Genomic DNA, 19,624 nt, shown 5'->3' with positions numbered 1-19,624 from the left:
AGAATAAATAATAATGATTAAAATTATTAACCAAACTAGCCGGTCCAGACTTGCTTCACTCACCCGGCCATCTAGCTACAAGGTTCCACCCCCCAGACCTCAGGGTCTTTCAGGGCCAAGGGCCTACCCCAGGGCCACAGAGCTTGCTTCACTTACCCTTTCTACAGAACTCACTTCAGTCGCCATTCCCATCAAGCCAGAGGGCTCCATCCCCTGAAACCCAGCAGTGTTTGTTACACTCATGGTTGTGAGAGTAATTCTGATAAATAACGATTAAAGTATTCAAACTTTATAGAAACCTTAAAAAATATTACTACTACTCTTCCTTTTGTAATTTAAAGTACACACCTTTGATGACGAAAAATTCATAACTTACTTCTGTTTCCATGTTGATGGAAATATAATAATGAAGTGAAGGAATTAATCTTTTCTTTCCTTAATAAATATTTTTAATTCACAACCTCTCCTCCAAGAGGGCTAGGGCCTCAGTCTGTAGCTTAAAATCTGCCCTGGCATATCACGAATTTACCCTGCAAATTTGAAAGCAATTGGTTGGTTGGTTCTCGTCAGCTCTTGGACAAAGTGAAAGCCACCTGTAGGAACAAATGTCTCAATCACCAATCATCGATGTGGTTCTTCTTTTTGACAATGGCAGGTCTCACACAGCTGCAGCCCTTGGAAATTAATAAATGAAATAAAATTAATAAATTATTAATTTATTAATTTTCAATTAAATTGAAATGAAAATTAATAAATAAAAGCTAACCAAATGAAATTTATTGGTAAACCTTAGAGCATCTCCTGGGTAGTCCAGATTTATTCCCTTGTAATTTCTTTTTTTTGGGCCATTGATGGGGTCTATAAATTCCAGGTTGACAATGAAGAAGAGTACAGGTGCATTTGGCTTATAATGTGCCCTCAAAGAAGGGGTCCACAAACTCCCCACATGTTGGGAAAAATGAGTAGAACTTTAGGGAGAATATTTAGAAAAGCATTAATATGTTTTGTATATTTTCGCTGTACTAATAAATGTTAAAAAAGAAAGTTCAGTTTATATTTGACTGTCCTAGTTTGCACTCCTACAATAAATTGTTTCTTTTGTGAAAAAATTTTATTGAACATCATTGTTGTTTTCAGAGCTATAGTTTTCTTGAAATAAAATAAGTGCAAAATGAGGACTTTATACATTATACAAGATTTCACGTTTTTTTAAAAGTTTATTCAATAAAAGAATAATAGTCCATTAAAAATTTAAAATTAAATCCAATGAATTTATCAATGGCTTATTAATGACGCGTGTGTGTGCACACACATACACACAAAATTCTTTAAAATGCTTTGCAAAGTGCTTAACAGAATTAATGGATAAAGCTGTAAACAAAATATTTTATTTAAAAAAAATGTATTTTAACATTACACATTTTCTTGAACTTATTTATCTTTATTGTAATTGTAATATTTATTTTAATTTTTCAGCAACTAAAAGAGAGAAGAATTCCACTGATTACATCAAACCAACCGGTTATAAATTTTGACTTAACTGTAACACACCCAGGACCTCATGTACTTGCTGTAAATTACGTTACTACTGAAGAATCGATACCTAGAAAATCAATGTTAGATATTAATGTTCAAACCAATTCATATCAAGAAAGCGGTAAAGTTATTATATATCCTTGTCGATATACTACTGTTTGTCGTCAAATAGTGGTTGATAATAGTGGTAAAGTTGCAGTCTTCAATTTTGACCAAAATTACGTGAGACTTTTGTTAAAGGTAATAAAAATGTTTTGATTTCTTGTATAAATTCATAATTAATGCAGTTATTTATTTATATATACACTTTTTTTAATATTATTCCAATGTATACTTGTAATATTAGATAATGAAGATGAGTTGTGAAGGAATTCAAAACAACTAGTTTTTTAAGGAGATTACTCTTATTCTATGTAGTTTATATATTTAAAAAAAAAGAGTTGTTATATTGAAACAATAATCTCCATGTAATCTCCAAAGATTTGAGAAATTAAGAAATTTAGGTTAAAAATTAAAACAATATTTTCATGATATGTTTCTTTAGCAATATGAAAGATTACGCATTCATGGAATAAAATTAATTTTAGGCTGAGATTATATTCAACTGACGAGTGAAAATTTATAAAATATCATTCATAAATGTTAACGTGTAGTAAAATAACACTAACTGGCAGTTAGCAGGTTGAATTTGATGACTACTACTGCTACTATTACTACTACTACTAGACATATTGATTTTGATTTTTTTTATTTAATTTTTTATTCTAATTATCTTCTCAGTGTTACAGCCCTGGGTGAGGTATGGCCTCCTCAAAAATTACACTCCATCTCAATCTCTCTCTCTATCCTTCACACTCTCCTCCTATCATGTCACTTTCATCTCTCTGAAATCCATCAACACTTTAACCATCCATCCTAACCTCGGTCTAACCCTTTTTTGCAGTTTAAGATCCATTCCATGCTCAAACATTTCATTTACTATCTCTTTAATTATTTTTATTCACATCATTGTCTGTGCATTCCATTTACATACTGCACATAACAGTGTAATTATTATGTTGCTGTGATCTTATTTATACTGTCCTATTCAAAGCTTATAACAGTCCTATCCGAAGCTTTTGCTTTGGATGCCTAATAAGGTCTTTTTCCAGTATAGAGCTGTTATCTCACGAACAACCTCCAACCTGGAGAACCAGGAACTCTTCTGTGAGGGTTAACATACCTTAGCCAAGTTAGTCCAGTTATGAGATGCCAAACACACGCCCTCACCTTTCCAATCAGGGATAGGATTTGCCGGTTTTATAGAGCATTTCTTAGGACTTATTAATTATATAGATTCAACATTAATGTTGCCACCAAGATTCAGCAACCAGCCTTCATTAATTTACTTATACTTTACCTTTTCTTTCTTCTTCCTATTTAGCCTCCGGTAATTACCTTTCAGGTAATACTTCAAAGGATGAATGAGGATGATATGTATGAGTGTAAGTGAAGTGCCATAATTAATTTACATCAGCAACTCTAATTAACCATAAGCTGCTACTTTCTAAAGTGTTCCAGTTATAAAGAACTCAGTAGCTTGTAAAGATATGGTAGTTTACCATCTTTTACAGTACCAAGTGTAGTGAATGATTCATACGCTTATTAATTTTCTAACAAAGCAGAAAAATAAATAAAGACATATGACAATAAAACATACATATAATGTAGTAAGTCGGGTTTTTTTGTATGTGAGCTTTTTTATATATTGAGTGAATATAAAATTTTTTGTTAACAGAATTTCCAATATGAAACTGCACATTAAAATTGCATATATGATTATTGTTTTTACATAAAATTTACAAAAAATTATAAGATGATAAAATTCAACTGAACAGGTAGATTTCAGGTGATTTAAAATTAGTATGAGATTTTGCAAACCATCCATTTGTTGGGTGGAATTAAGAGATTTGATAACTTGATTTTGAATTATTTTTTTTATTTCTAGTTTAAATGAACATGGAAAAATTAGTATGTAACAAACAGAAAATATTTTTTAAAATGTTTCAGTTACTTCTGATAAACAAAATCATCTTTTATTGTTTTAATAAGAGTGAACACTGTTTTTGGGAGTTGTTATATTGAGTTCAAAGTTTAAATTGTGTTGACTTTTATTAGAAAAAATAATGCCTTTGTAATGATGATAAAGTAAAAACAATTGTATAACCTTGCAAAGGTTTTTTTGTTTAAAAGTCTTTTCATATGTCATGTGTTGATTCTAAATATAACAGGTCTGTTTTTGCACAAAAAAAAGGGCCTGTAGAATTTATTATTTTTTTAGGGTGAGGATTATCCAAATATTGCAATAGATTCAATTGTTGCGATACCATATGATAAATGGTCTACTGATTACATTCGACCAAAACCTTCTTGTGTTCAAGAAGATGGCAAATGTGTTGATTTGGATTTTGTAACACCTCCTGAATCTAAAAGGGTGAGTCAATATATATTTAATCATTGAATTTATAGAAGTATAAAAAAATTCATTCAGATTACATGTTATGTTTCAATATATCCCTTACTGAAAAATGGTGTCATTTACTATTATGTGTGTCACAGTATGAATTTTGATCATGAAAAAAGTTTGTTTGAAAAGGATTTGTGAAATAAATTGTCAATTTCTTCATAGTCATCATTGTTCAATAGGCAGTTTATATTAAGGAACAAACTTTTCTGTACCTTGTACATAAAAATCAGTCATTAAGAGCGAAGCCACCTTTTGATCTAAAAGAGGGTGAGTCTGGCATTACACCAATCATCAAAAAGTCTCTAAAAAAGTAAGTTAAGTCTTCAGTACTTGAATGTTTAACAGAATCTTCAACTGTTCTTCTGAATGTTGTGAACAAAAACAACTTCTGGTGTCAGCATTCCACATCATCATTTGTGTATCTTAGTTTTGAAAGCATTACACAGCACACTTCCTCTTTGATTATTAGGTTCGGGTTATTTTTTGTCTGAAAATATATTAGCCATTTTCCTTTATGTTCACTAAGTTTGCTTGAGTTTTTTTTTGCCTTTGATGAGCCTGAATGTTACCACTACATGGGCTGTTGTTTTGATTCAACATTGAATTAGATTCACATTTAATCACCAGTGACTACACAGGAAAAAACCCTTTTTTCATACGGTAAGTGCAGATGCAGATAATTAAGACTACTTAATTTTTATGCACATTAGTAAACATTTTGTGACCCATTTTGCATACAGTTCTATGATCTCCTACTCTTCAGTGACAATTCTGAAACAATATTCTTTAAAATGACTAGAAATATATTAGAAAAATTCCACAGCTTTGAGTTTCCTTAAACGTTCAATTCTCTTTGTAATCACATTCTGAACATTAAGATTTTAAAATCTCACCCCATCATGACATTTTTTTATGGCCTTGATAAATTTATCATGCCACTGCCTTGCAGTTTCTTCATTTAGTATTGTACGCCCAAAAATTTCACCCAGATCGGAGTGAATTTCAGCAGCATGGAAACAGCAAGAAATCGACTTACAAACCAGATATTACAGCTAGTAAGATTTTTTATCATCTGCCATCATTACACTCCACCAGGAAAACAACTGATAAAAAAATGCTGATGAAAACTGCTGTCAATTATTTGATCAACCGATTGAAGGTGTGTCTGAATTGTTGCATATGAAGAAAGGAATTGCTATTGAAGAAAGGTTTGCAATTAAGCAAATTATAATGCTCATTTCGTTCTTGAATTAGAGATAGGTATTTTTAGTCTATGACAAATGCCTTCCTGTTTATTATACAGTTATATAGATGTAATGTTTCTTGTGAGGCTATATATTATAAGCTTTTAATTTTAAATTAAATTATAACTATTTAAAATTCGTATTTACTTTTTTTGTTGATATATTGTATATTAAATGAATTATATGAAAACATACAAAAAAAGACAAATGCTCCATTTTACATAAAATTAATAATTAATTGCTTACCTAAACCCCAGATATGCTATGTATTTATTGTCATACATACACCATACCTAGTGATGTGTTGATATCAAATTTCACATAGTGGAATTGTTTTTCTACTTCATTAACCACATTGTTTTTCTACATCATTAACCACATTAAATGTCCAGTTAAGGAAATAAGGTATAATAATAAAGATAAAAATTTTAATTCATTGTTTATGTCATTCTTTCTGAGAAAGAATGCTGAGACCACTTTTGGAAATAAAATAGATAAAAATTCTTTACAGTATTTTGTTTTGTGATAGGTAAAAATATATTTGAATATTACAAAAACATAAATAAAATATATTACGTGGAATAAAATGTGCTGCCCAAAACTCCTGTAGTGACAGTATTTTCTGATATTCATTCGTATACAAATTATTTTCTTGATCAGAATAAAGTGAAAAGAAACCAGTAAAGTACTGCATAACATTCTCAGAAACTCAGGTTGCAACTCTGATTACCAAGGTCTTTCCTCTCAGCAGACACCTACTTAGAAGAAAAATTAAATGGAACATTATATTATGGAGGAATACAAGTAATCCCCTTGAATGTAAATGCAAGTACATACAATTATGTAATAATTTTTCTACTCTTTGAGTAAAATTTTGAGACACAGGACCACCCATGGTGATCATCCCAATCCCCTTGACCCATGTTCAGAGGTTAGAGCATACAGTTAAAATTAACTCCACCTGAAGATATCAAGGAAAATGATAACTGATGAAAAAACATAGGCTTATTGCCAAAATCCACCCCTGAATGGAATTTTCTGAATACAAAACTAAAGTGATATCCTAATCTGGTGGAATGATCAGGCAAGAATATGGCTTTGAGCCCAAAAATGGCAACAAAGGTAAAAGGGGTTTCTGCCCCATCCTTTATGAGGGTTAGAATAAAACCAAATACCATCAAAAAGCAGCTTACGTAATTAATGGGCATTAAATTATATGAAAAAATTTACCTACCCACTGAGTAAAATTTAGAGACAAGATCTATAATTTCTATATCTCAAAATATATACAACTTGGGTTCATGTTGTAAAATATTAAAATTAAATAATTAATATTTAAAAGTATGTAATTCAGCAGTATTTTATTTTGATTAATGCATTTTATTGTTGTAAAACATCCTACTTTATAGTGATAGTTGATCAGACTTTCATCCAGGTTGACCAAGATTCAAATTCCAGTAAAGTATGTCATTTTTCATTTGTTGCACATTTATTGCTCCATGTTTTCACACTCAAGCTTATAGCTTATATGGAATTAATCATCTATAAAAGAAGAAACATCAAAACTAGTTAAAATATTTTTTACTGTCTAAACTGGTTATAAAACCATCTAAAACTTCATGGTACATTTACCTTAAAGAAAAATTTACTGTTTGGCTGAGAGTATAATAATTTTTCCTTTTTCTACATGGCTGTCATTATCTTTTATCAGTATTTGTTGGTTTGAAATTATTCAGAAGATTAAAATTATTTAAGAATTTCTGATTGTACTATCAAATGCCATGTCATATAACCCAGTTAATTCTTTTACAAGGAATGTTGGATCTGATGAGACAATAAATACCTAACAGGTAAATTATACTTTTTTTATAACTGGCACCGTTTCCTTAATGTTGTAGGTCTGATCCCTAATAAGGTTAAACTGTTAGAACCTGAAGAGCTAGTGCATTCTTAATATTTAGTAGAGGGGCTATCCACCTTCCTGTTGATCGACTCTGAGACTCTGTTTCTCTTCAGTGCTTGCACAATAAGTGTAACAGCTGAAGTGTCTGTCGTGTAAAGCTGGGCCTCCTGATCCTACCCAATAAACTAAAATGCATTATTTTTAACTATTGCATTGTAATTAGAAATTACATTTACTATTTTTTTCATGATGTTATTTTCTAATCTATTATTTTTTGGGGTTGCTTTTTTAAGATTGAATTTGAAAGCGGAAATGATGCACAAGTTGCAAAAGATTTACCTAGCAACATATATGATAACACAACAAAACTTATTTATCTGGATCATAAAGATTCTATGGTCGATGTTTCTGGCAAAGTACCACAATCTGGACAATATGTATTTGTTGTGCATTATTATCAACCGGATCATCCAGGTAGTATTCTTTTTTTTGTAAAATATTTTATAAGTTACACCTCTGAATTATTGTTTGTTATCAGTAATTATTTTGGGAAAAACTTTTTTGTGTTTATGTTATATGAACAAAACCCCCATCCGTAATTATTTTTTTCAGAATCAACAAAGTTTGTCTAAAAGAAATATGTCTCAGATGTATATCTAAGGATTCCATGTTTGTATTAAAATAATTTTTACATTGAATAACTAGTTATACTGAAAGCCATTGTATTCACATGCTAACAGAAATTGTTTTCGCATTTGAGCTGAGAGAAATGCAATTATTCTTTAAAGTATTCTTTAATTTTCATAATACATGGAAACCAGTTTGTGAAATATTACTACAAGTAGACAAAATTGCTTATAAAAAATTTGCTGTTGAGTCCTGTAGCTTTCTGTTTGTTTTTAAACCACCAGGCTGAAATAGATATATTGCCTGTATCCTAAAAAAAGGACACATACAAATTGTAGTGCATTTCCTTCTTTGATGAAAGTTATCTTCATTTTAAAACTAGCTACTAAAGTACTAATTATACCTAGAATAAATTTTTCTTATATTCCTGATACTACTAGTATTGTATATATCATGTACTTGGACTATATTGTACTTTTCTACATGTATTTGTTACATGGGAATTTGAGTCTTTTTTAATTGTTTAATTAAAAAAAAAGTGGAACTCTGACAGGAAAAGGTTCATTATCTTTGATCTACTTAAACAGAAGTAGATTACAAAAAAGCTATGAGCTCCTGTTCATGTGTATGTTTCAGTTTAGTAGATCTAATTTTGAAAAGAATCACTATCGATTAATTGTACAACTTTCATTTAATTTTTAATTGTTTTACAGATTTTGATATGGATGTTATTGTACAAAATGGTCAGTTTTATGAAGCAAATCTACCGGTTCCACATTGCCCTAGCAATGTTGGTTGTCGATCTGTTGTGAAACAGTCTAATGGAAATAATCGATTTCAGTTGACTGAGAATTTTGTTTTAACTGTTAAGGTGAATATTTAAAAATAAATGATTGAATATAATCTATGTTATCCTAATTTTTTTATAAATTTTTGTAATTACTAATTTTAAACTTTACATTCTACATTTTTTTAATTCTACATTCATTACTGTTTGTGTAAATTGCAGATTTAATCCATATTTATTTTATTGTATATCTCTAGTTCCCTATTCTGTACCATTTATTTACAATTGATGCTTTATTTAATTTTTTAGTTAATGTCCAAACTTGTTCTATCACAAGCTTGTTTGTATACGGTCTACATTAAAAATTGATTCTTCCTCTTAAAAATATTGAATTCATTCTAAAATTACTTCACGATGGTGAATTCTTAACTTGTTAATTTTATGTTTGAATTCTGGTATTCTTAACATGTTGTGTTTAAAGTAGAGATTTAAAACTGTTTTAAATCTCTACTATACATTTAAGTTGATAATTTACTTTTTACCTCAGTATCTAAATTTTCACTTCAAATCAATCTTCTTCAATAAAAATGAAGTATATTGTGATAAAACTTTTAAAAACTTTTAAACAATTTAAAAACTTTTTTATAAATTAATTTTTCTTCTGATACTAGAAATCATAATTTATTTATTGTCAAGTCATTGAATGGTTTTTTTTTTTTTTAAGTAAGTTTATTTGAAAACAACTACTAATCGCTTTTGTAATCATTTAAAATGATGTGTTTTTCTATACAATTTAAGGACTTTTTTCACAGCCTTTTATTTGAGGGGATATCAATAATTGTGCACTATTATCAACTGAATCGGTATAGACAAGGTGGTGTATTGTGTAACTTAATATAAACTGGACTGTAGAATAAAAACACTTGAATTGAACATACTATGATACTAATAACTTTACTAATAAAATAATATTGATACATTAGTTGGCGACTCGGCCGTATAGTATGGTTGCTCGTAGCACACTAACCTAATACTACATGATACAAGAATAGTTCACTCTTCTGCCGCAAGGAAGCGACGCAACACATGGTGTCAAAATAAAGGTGTAACTCAAGTCGTACAGACACAAATCTAGGAATACACTAACCCTCACATTACTTTAAAATTAAAAAAATCGCATTATATTAACTTTAAATAACATTACAGTAAATAAATAAGTAACAGAAACATAAAAATTTAACACGAGAACAGAAGAGTGATCTTGTGAAAAGATAAAGGGTTTTAATAGAACTGAGAAGACAATGTTATGTAAACTTTTGATTACATTGACTACTTTATGACAAATGAATGTAATTTGTCCGATGTCAGTCGGCACTAATACAAGGGACATGACTGAGCAGAATCATGATGAACACACTAACACAAACACATTTGTTTATTTCTTCACTCTATAAGATAAGTGAATATAGTATAGTCCTACTAATAAAAATTTTTGTTGTCATGGTGTGAAATCAGTCTTACATCTCATCTGCACTACAATTAATTGCTTCATTATGCACAATAATATTTTACAAAACAAAAATATTGCGTTTACACATTTAAAAAAAAATAAATAAATTAAAAAAAAACAACATAATTTAAATGATTAGATCATGAATTTATTTTTTAAATTAATGAACATCCACTACTAATATGCAGGTTTCATTTGTTTCAATGTCTGATATTAAAAATGTTAAATTTTTCAGTTTGTTTAAAGCTTTCCTTTAGAGATAGGTAATTTTATTGGTAATTATATGGACTTTTTTAATTTGTTACAGCTAATTATAATTATTAATCACCTTTATTTTCATTAGAATTTATGCTGTATTTTAATTTCCCATTTAAGATAAATGATCTTAATTTTGTAATTTATAAAAACCTTTCTTTTATGTTTAGGAACCTAACCATAAGAGTGCGTGGTTAGATTATCTACTTGCTGTCCCAGCAGAAGAATTTACTGATAGTGTTACTCTAGAATTACCACTTGACGAAACTGGTTTATTTATTACAAAGTGTGGAAGTAACCATTTTTATCAAAATACATCAGTTACAGGTATGAATTTTAAACAGCTGTTGTAATTTATTTTAAAATGTGTAATATGTAATCCTAATGTCAAAGTAAGCTTTCTTTTTTTTGAATTTTTTTTGAATTTTTAAATGCTCTTATGAATGTGTACTCTATATGCATAACAACTTTTTTCATTTTCCTGATATACATTTGATATAATCTGTTATAGATGTCAACTAAAATACTGTATTGCTGTTTTTGTCATTACCATCTTGTTTTACATGTTATTTATTATTCTAAGAACAATATAACTTTGTAGATAACTTTGCCATTTTACTATATCATCAAAAAAACTTTTAGAAAAAATTAATTACACCGTTAGAATCATGAATCTTTTTCTGTAGAATTCATAAAACAACACTTTTATAACATTTTACGTTTTCTGTTTATTGGTGGAAAATAGATATTAAATAAATATATTTATTACTTGAAATAGAAAAAAGCATGGTTTTTTATAGGAGATATTAAAAATAACTGACATCTTTAAAAATTTTATATTTTAAAATGCCAATGACGGTTTTTGGAAAAGAAGTGCTTTTTATGATATGACAGGCATATTATAGTAAACTTGGTACTGTTGGAAAAGATAGTGCAACAGAAATTTGACTGTAACAGTTTGGAATTTAAATGAAATGGTAAAGATGCATACGAATGTAGATTAGAAACTATTTTATGAATTAAAAGGAGTGCATGAAACGGTTGATCTCTTATTCAAATATCGTTTGGTTGCAATGCATTTTGTAACTGCATTGTATTATTCTTAACTTGTATTTAACACATCGTCATATTTTACTACTTGGTGCAGGTTGTGTGTTCACATGAAACTATATGTTCAAAATACTAATGCAAAATTTTGTTTTGCTTGAAAAAGCAAATGCCAAAATAGTAATGAAAAAACAAAAGAAAACAAGTTTATGAATGGCAGCAGCACTTCAGGAAGGTTATTATTATACAATTAGGTTAAAGCATTATGCTTGTGATCCTTAGACAAGTGAACATACAAAAAGAATATTATCAAAAGAAAGAAAGACAATAAAATTAAGTCAGAACGCCAGTGAGAATTCAGAAGTCAATAAAGTCATGCTACAGTTGGTTGGCAGGAAAAGCAATCTCCATTTTTACATCCTGCAATATCTTATCCAATCAATTCTTAAAAACACCAATAGATGGATCACTAACAATGTCTTAAGGCAGTAGAACAAAATTCAAAATTTTTATGAAGAATGGAATTGGAATTGAATAGTGCCCATTTAAAATCTTGAAAAGTTTCAATGAAATCTCCACAACAGTGTTGATATGCCAATATGGGAAGATCCAGAGAACAAAGCAGATCCTCATACAGAATTTGTTTCAAAATGGGCTAAGTTTAGTTGCGCGCCTTTAGACTTTTTCCAACTGGTCAATATCTTCCAACTGGTGTTCTTTGGTGGTTGGGTTTCAATTAACCACATATCTCAGGAATAGTCGACCTGAGACTGTACAAGACTACACTTCATTTACATTAATACATATCATCCTCATTAGTTCTTGAAGTAATACGTTACGGTGGTTCCGGAAGCTAAACAGAAAAAGAGAGAGAGAGAGGTGTAAAACGGTGCACTTAGAGACATTCAATCTCAGAAATCACTCTTCAGAAAATTTTGAAATACAGTCCAGATCAAATTGAAAATTGGCATGTGACAGGTCAAAATTCTACATTTTAGTATCATCTATGTACATACCAAAGCAAGATCCATTAATGATATTGCAAAAGTAAACTATAAACATAATCGGGCCAATATGAGTTCCTTGAGGGATTCCACTGGCAACTTGGAATTTACGTGACATAGTGTAGGTAATTTAACAAAGAAAGTATGACTCATCAAGAACTCCTTAATCCACTGGCAGACAGGACCATGAATTCTATAATATTACAATCTGTAGTCCAGCATAAGGGACTCTGTTGAAAGCCCACTCAAAGTCCAGGTAAATAGCTTCTATTGGGTTTTGCTTGTCAATTATTACTCGAACCAATCATATAGAGTGGTCAAGAGATTGGATACATAGATCTGCCACAAAAAAAAACCATGTTGACAGTGCAAAATGATAAGCATGGTCCAAAACAAAATCCGTTATCTGCTTAGCAGCAGCGCCTTATATAATTTTATTTATGGTTATACCAGTCATCATCACTGTGAGAGATTACAAAAATATTGACCATATTTCTTGTAGTGAAAGGAAATGTTTTGAAGAAATACATCAAAAATTAAAGTTTTATGTTACTGGATGAGGTATTCTTCATAATAATCAGAAAATTCATTGTTTGTTGGTACATTTTCCAAAAATATTGCCTGTACTTTAAGCCAGTCTAATTGATAGTACCTAGCATGACATGATGTAAGGTAAGGAGGACTCCTGACTTGACACTGGCTGACTTTTACTTGTTTCTTTACTTACAATTGAATATGAAAGGAAGGCAATAAAAGGTCATAGATGATGTCATTACTGGTATAACAGCAGCTTAAGAGGTTGGAATAATCTCAGAAACTTTATAATGTTGAGTATAGCTTATAGCAAAGTGTATAGCTATGGAAGACTGCTTTGAAAAAATATAATGTAAAACTTTTAAATTGAATATATGCCAGGAACGTTTTAAGCTATCTTATATATTTTGGTTGAATTTATAATATGTTTCTAATGAAGTCAAATTTTAATAAATATTTTATTTGTAGGTTTCTGTCGAGATGCAATCTTCTTACTGACAACAGCATATAATAATGGTGCATTACCTTGTGATTGTGATTATCGAGGCTCTTTGTCTTTTGATTGTAATAAATTTGGTGGTCAGTGTCCATGTAAACCAAATGTAATTGGGCGCCGTTGTGAAATATGTAAAACTGGTTATTATGGATATCCTGATTGTCATCCTTGTAAATGTCCATCAGAAGCACTCTGTGAAACTTCAACCGGTTTGTATACATACTTTAATGTGATTAAATTACTTTTTTATTAATTTATTATTCCTTTTTTGGATAAGTTACATAAAAATTTACAACATACTATAAGCTTGAAATTAAAATAAATTTGTCATTATTATTTTTATTTTGCGAATTTGTTGATACTGGCTAAATATCATTCTTTGTAAATCTTATTATTATTAATAAGATTAATAATAATAAGTAAATAATATTATTAATTTTCTTTTAAAAATCATCATTTTTGTTCTTTTATAAATTCTTTCTAACAGTGACACAATTCTTAGTTTTATTCTATTAGTTCTATTCCTTTTCACATCCACATTATTCTTTATTAAAAATAATTTAATATTAATTATACTTTTAGATCAGTAATGAATGAAATGGTTGCTGTGCATAATATTCATAATACAGTATAGTAGTAATTCTATTGTATTATGGAGTAGAACATTATATATTCCTTAGAGTTCAGGAGGAGATTAGCCAAATGGAGTGTCTTGTTGTATGGAAATGAAGCATGGATAATGAGGAAGGGAAAGTACGATGGGCAGATAAAATGAGGAAGAATTGAACAGTATTAAAGAAGAAATAAACTTATGAGGAAAGTACACAAAAAGAAGGTAACTGGTTAGAACATATAGTTACAGGAAGTGAAATCTTAACAACTGCATTGAAGGGTTAGTAAAACAAGAAAGGAAATAAGTAAGAAGGATGAATTTAATATATGAGAATAAGATTGGAAAATACAATGGATTGTAAGAGAAGGCTCGAGACAGAAATGAATGGACGCAGTGGTGGTGTAAAGGCCTGCTGCCAGGCAGAATACCAGATAATGGTGATTATGATGAAATTAAATATTAAGTATATTTAAATATACTTTATATTGAATTAGAATTTCTTAGCTTCATAAAAAAAAATAATTTCTTTAATCAATCTCTTTGAAATTAATATTAGTTTAGACTGTGTATAATATCTTTTACCTTGTAACTGATGAGCATATTTTATCATTCCTATAATATAGATAATGTTAGTGAATTTACAATTAAGCATCATAGCAGTGTAATAATAAATGATCAATAATAAAAATTGTAAACTGCTTTAATATTTTATTTTTTATAGGAGCCTTTTCATAGTGATCACTATTTCATCAGATTCAAATAAAGAATTCTTTTGTTATGAATGATAATTTGCTACTAAATGATAATTTTATCTTTATTGACCTAAAGGATGAAACATACTTCTTTTCCATTTTAATTTTTAATGTAAAAAGTTTTTTATTTGAATCTGATGAAGTAGTGATCACTATGAAAGCACTTATATAAAAAACTAACTATTAAATCATTGTTGATTTTATATGTATATATATATATATATATATATATTTTTTTTTTTTTTTTTTAAAACTGTTTATTCATATACATTCAGTTAAATCATGTTTTCATGGATAAGAATTTCTGCAAAGAAATCCACAATGTAAAAGTCTTAGAGGAATGGAATCAGGTCTAGATCACTACATTATAAAAATACAAATTAAAGACCAATCAAAAAGAAACCATAAAACCAAAAAAAAGACCAATCAGAAAAACAAGAGAGATTTTGACCCAACAAATTTAATTAATAATGAAGAATTTAAAAGAACCCAAGAAGAGATTCACAACATTAAAAACCTGGAAGAATTGGTCTCAAAACTAAAATCCATTGTAAAAGAACTCACGCTATTTAAATCCAATAAAAACCATGCTTAATGGAATACAGACTGTAATTTAGCAGTAGAGAAAAGATATTAAGCGGGAATAAAACATCAAGCAAGAAAATCTGAAGAAACGAATAGAAATTTAACTGAGCAAAGGAATATCACCAGCAAAATTATTTACAATGAAAAAAGATTTTATCATAGAGATATGCAGAACCAAATCCAAGAAGGAATTAACAAAAATAACCCAGGATTATCATAAAACATTCAGAGAAATCTATAAAAATAGGATTCCCCAATTCCTAAACACTAATGTTAAAAGACGAGCAAGGAAAACTGGCTCATAATAACTTAGAAAATACAGAAATTCTGGTCAATTTTTTCAGTGAACTTTTAAATTGCGAAGAACCAACAGAATTGTTAGAAATAGAAACCAACACAAAAATTTTGAGTTTTCTTTTTCTCTCTGAAAAAGAAGTAAAAGCAAATTGTCTAGGATTTTCTGATGATTTAGCTCATTTAATGAGTAATGTGGTAGAAGTCAAACATCAAATAATAATAATATTGTCAAATAATAAGTTTAGAAAAAATTGCAGGGAAAATTGGGTTAAAAATTTCATATGACAAAATAGAAATAATGGCTTTAGATCCATTATGCATAAATAAAACAAGAATTAACGATAAAGAAATTAAATTAATAAAAAAATTTAATACTTGAGAGAAACAATAGATAATAAATGAAGAGAAAATTCCTCTTGGAATAACAGAGCACAAAAAATGAGAATTGCCCAAGTTATTACCAAATCAACTTACAATAAAAAATGTCTTTCCACAAACGTGAAAATGAGACATTGTAGAACGGTTATTTTACCAGAAGCACTTTACGTTTGTGAAACACTAATTAGAATTAAAGATGAAGGTAAAAGTGACCAAACAATTAAAATGTAGAATTATCAGAACTACATAAACAGAAATTATAAAAAGATGGAGTGTAGCAAATTGCTGCTAATGAAACGGTTTATAAGAATATTACAGAACCGATTATCAGTTTGATGAAAAAATTTAGTTTCTCACTTCTTCCACATTATGATTAGAATACCGGAAAATTTGTTATTAAATCAACTTGTAACCAGAGTGCTTAGTATTAAATCTTGTGGAAGATAATTTATTACGGAAATTAAAAAAGACTTAGAAGACATTGACTGAAAATCGAAGATGCCACAGATAAACTGAAAAGTAGAGACATTTTAAACACCAAATATTTTAACATGGACAAAGTGTTCAGAAATGTGAGGTTTATGGACAAGCAAAGCAGAATGAGGTCTAAGAATATGAAGAAATATTGATAGAAACAGTGAGCCAACTAAGTCCAAAGAAAACGGACCATTGATTAAAGTGATTCTATGCAGTCAAATAAGAAAAAAAAAAAAAAAATATATATATATATATATATTTAAAAAAAAATAGATGTCCTAATTTAAATTAAATACCTTTTATATTCTAGTTAACACAGAATTTTTGTTGGTCAAAGGGATATTTATTATATTTAATTGGTAACATTGTTTATTGCATCTATAATTTTACATTTCATAATTTGTTTAAAGTAATTTAAAAAAAATTGTGAATTTCAAAATAAAACCCCTGTTTTGAAACATCTTAATAATTACTTTGTATCTGTTTTTATTGTTATGCTTTATGACATATCCAACAATATCATGACAGATAGCAGATATATGTGCTAAACCACAATTTCATTTTTGATCTATTCTTCTAGAGATAACTTTTTACCAGTAATACTGGATTATTATGTACGTGGTGTAAATTTGTTAAGTGATGAACTTACTTAATTCATTGGACCAAACAGGAGTAGTGAATTTTTGGATCAATCACCAGATTTATCTGTTAAAATCTTTTTATGAGGCCATTTGAAGGAAAATGTGTTACTCCCATAATCTAAATATTAACAAGATCTTGAAGAAGATCATAGAAAAAGGAACCTTTTTGTGTAACTTTACTCTGAAAGTTCACAATTTCATTTGCATATCACAAAATAATAATAACATTTTATGGAATAGCTTTTTAAAAATATAAACTTTTGCAGCAGCAAACCAAACCTAATTTTAAAATTAAATTTCTATTTTTTTTTTATTTGAAAATATTTAACCTTTGTTTCTGAATATGAATTTACAATTGAGTTTTCAGTGTAATGCTGACAATTAATTTTTGTTTATTTTATTTGTTACAAACTTTCTTGATTTCTGATAATAATTTTTTAAGACTTTTATATATTCTCTTTATGTGTATTTGATAAAGTTTGAATTTTTTTAATTTTTTGTGAAATTAAAAAAAGTTTTTCTCCTTTTTTTTATTCTTTTATTTTGACTCCTGGTATTTATTATTAAAGTAAATTGTTTATTTTTTGTGATTGAGATAAAAAATTAGATTTAAATTTATAATTTATAAAAAATTATAATTATAATTTATAATTTATTAAAAGCATTATTTTTAATGTACGGTATAGGTGCTTGTTTTTGCCCACGCAATGTTACTGGTGACCTTTGCGACCACTGTGAAGACTATACATTTAATTATGACCCAATTTTTGGTTGTGAACCTTGCAGTTGTAACCCTCATGGAGTAGAAAATGGCAATCTTCAATGCAATCTATTTAGTGGTACATGCGAGTAAGTGTTTTTTAAAAATTATTTTATATATGAAATAAAAATTATCTTTAGTGTTCATTTGAATAAAATGATTTATTTTTTGTAAAATTTGTTTTTCATGGATAATAATTGTTCTGGAATTTGGTTAGTTATTATAAAATACATAAATTAATATAAATTTGAATGATTAACTTAGAAATTCATCTGAATTATAAAAACTGAGTAATAGTTTTTAATAATGTTTATGTATGTAATACAAAATGTATTTACAATCCGCTGATTTCCATGGTGGAGTGATAGCATCTCTGTGACTTTCATCTTGGGATTCTTAGTTTGAATTCCAATCAGGCATGCCATTTTTCATACACTACAAAATTCCATTTCTATATTCTCATGTATAAACCTCAAAGCTTCTATGGTGAATTAATTCATTAATTAAAAAAAATATCTAAAAAAATTTCAATGAAATTGTAAATTGTACGGTAAGAATCTCGCAGATATCATTTCTTCCGCTCAGAAAAAAAAATTTCTGTAATATTAATAAAATTGTTTTTAACAAAACGATACTGATATCAAAAAAGGTAAAACACTACATTTCTATTATCAAAATCTGCTATTAATTTAGAATTTTCTTTTTAAAAAAATACATTAAATAAATACAATAGAAAATAGACATACAATAATAGATAATAAACAATGTTTAAGGGTTCCATACAAAAAATAGAAAAATTTTTTACTTTTTTTTTTTAAAGAAGTGATGGGAATTAAAAAGTTGTTTCGTCTTCAGTACTTTCATTTACATAAGAGGATTTACTATTAAAACAAGCTGTAGTATATTTTCTTTTAAAATTTATTATTTCAAGTGTATTATCAAGTTTTTGTATGCTACCTAGTGTACTGCTATCTGTCTACCTCAAGTACTGCTAGCTAGCGGTACAATTCAGAAAAGTACCATAAAAAGTTGAATAAAATGACATATTCAAGTCTTGCGGTTCATCAAATGGAAAAAAAGTTTTCAAACGAAATTTGAGGTATTTTTTCAAAGTATTTTTTATTACAAATCTAATTGAACTGAAATATAATGTTTTCATGATTATTTATTTTATTTTTTCCCATTTTCATTTCACTATTAGGTTAGGTCATGCTTGGAACTGTAAATGTAGTTTGTTGACTTCGCTGTCTGCAAATAAAGCACCGATGAAGTTCTAACGAACTCTGTGATAAAAAGTTTTTTATTTTAATATTATAGTATTAATGACTAATTTTGATTTCCACTATTAATGGAGTGGGGGTGTTGATATATTTTCATGGCCAGTGTTTATTTGTTTGGTCAGAAATTAATTATTGGACTTAGATTTCACCGTTATATCAGAATGTAAAGATTATCTTTTTCTTTTATTTATTTTTTGTAATTATTAATAATATTTATTATACAATTTTCCTGATTCTTAGCCTGAGAAATTATGCAAACTAACACAGACTTATTTTATTAAATTTAACCCATTCACTCACAAATGTTTTTGTAAAAATGAAAGAAAGAAAGTTTTCATGCTGTGTAAGTTTAATAGTATTTTGTTTACAAATAATGAATGCCTATGAATTGT

The 19,624-nt window shown here is 28.4% G+C and overlaps 1 protein-coding gene across 1 annotated transcript in view; it reads left to right on the top strand.

Annotated features, from left to right (window-relative positions):
* LanA (laminin subunit alpha) overlaps positions 1-19,624 on the top strand; it is a 267,274-nt gene that overhangs the window by 99,159 nt on the left and 148,491 nt on the right. Inside the window, exons 17-23 of the mRNA XM_075372885.1 lie at positions 1,477-1,776; positions 3,857-4,009; positions 7,483-7,663; positions 8,530-8,687; positions 10,539-10,695; positions 13,422-13,658; positions 17,879-18,041. Coding sequence (XP_075229000.1) covers positions 1,477-1,776; positions 3,857-4,009; positions 7,483-7,663; positions 8,530-8,687; positions 10,539-10,695; positions 13,422-13,658; positions 17,879-18,041 — 1,349 coding nt within the window. The remainder of the gene's footprint in view (positions 1-1,476; positions 1,777-3,856; positions 4,010-7,482; positions 7,664-8,529; positions 8,688-10,538; positions 10,696-13,421; positions 13,659-17,878; positions 18,042-19,624) is intronic.

This window comes from Lycorma delicatula, chromosome 8 (assembly GCF_047948215.1).
Source record: "Lycorma delicatula isolate Av1 chromosome 8, ASM4794821v1, whole genome shotgun sequence".
Classification (NCBI taxonomy): Eukaryota; Metazoa; Arthropoda; class Insecta; order Hemiptera; family Fulgoridae; genus Lycorma; species Lycorma delicatula.
Note: the sequence above shows the minus strand (reverse complement) of the source record. Positions and strands in the feature narration are given on the sequence as shown.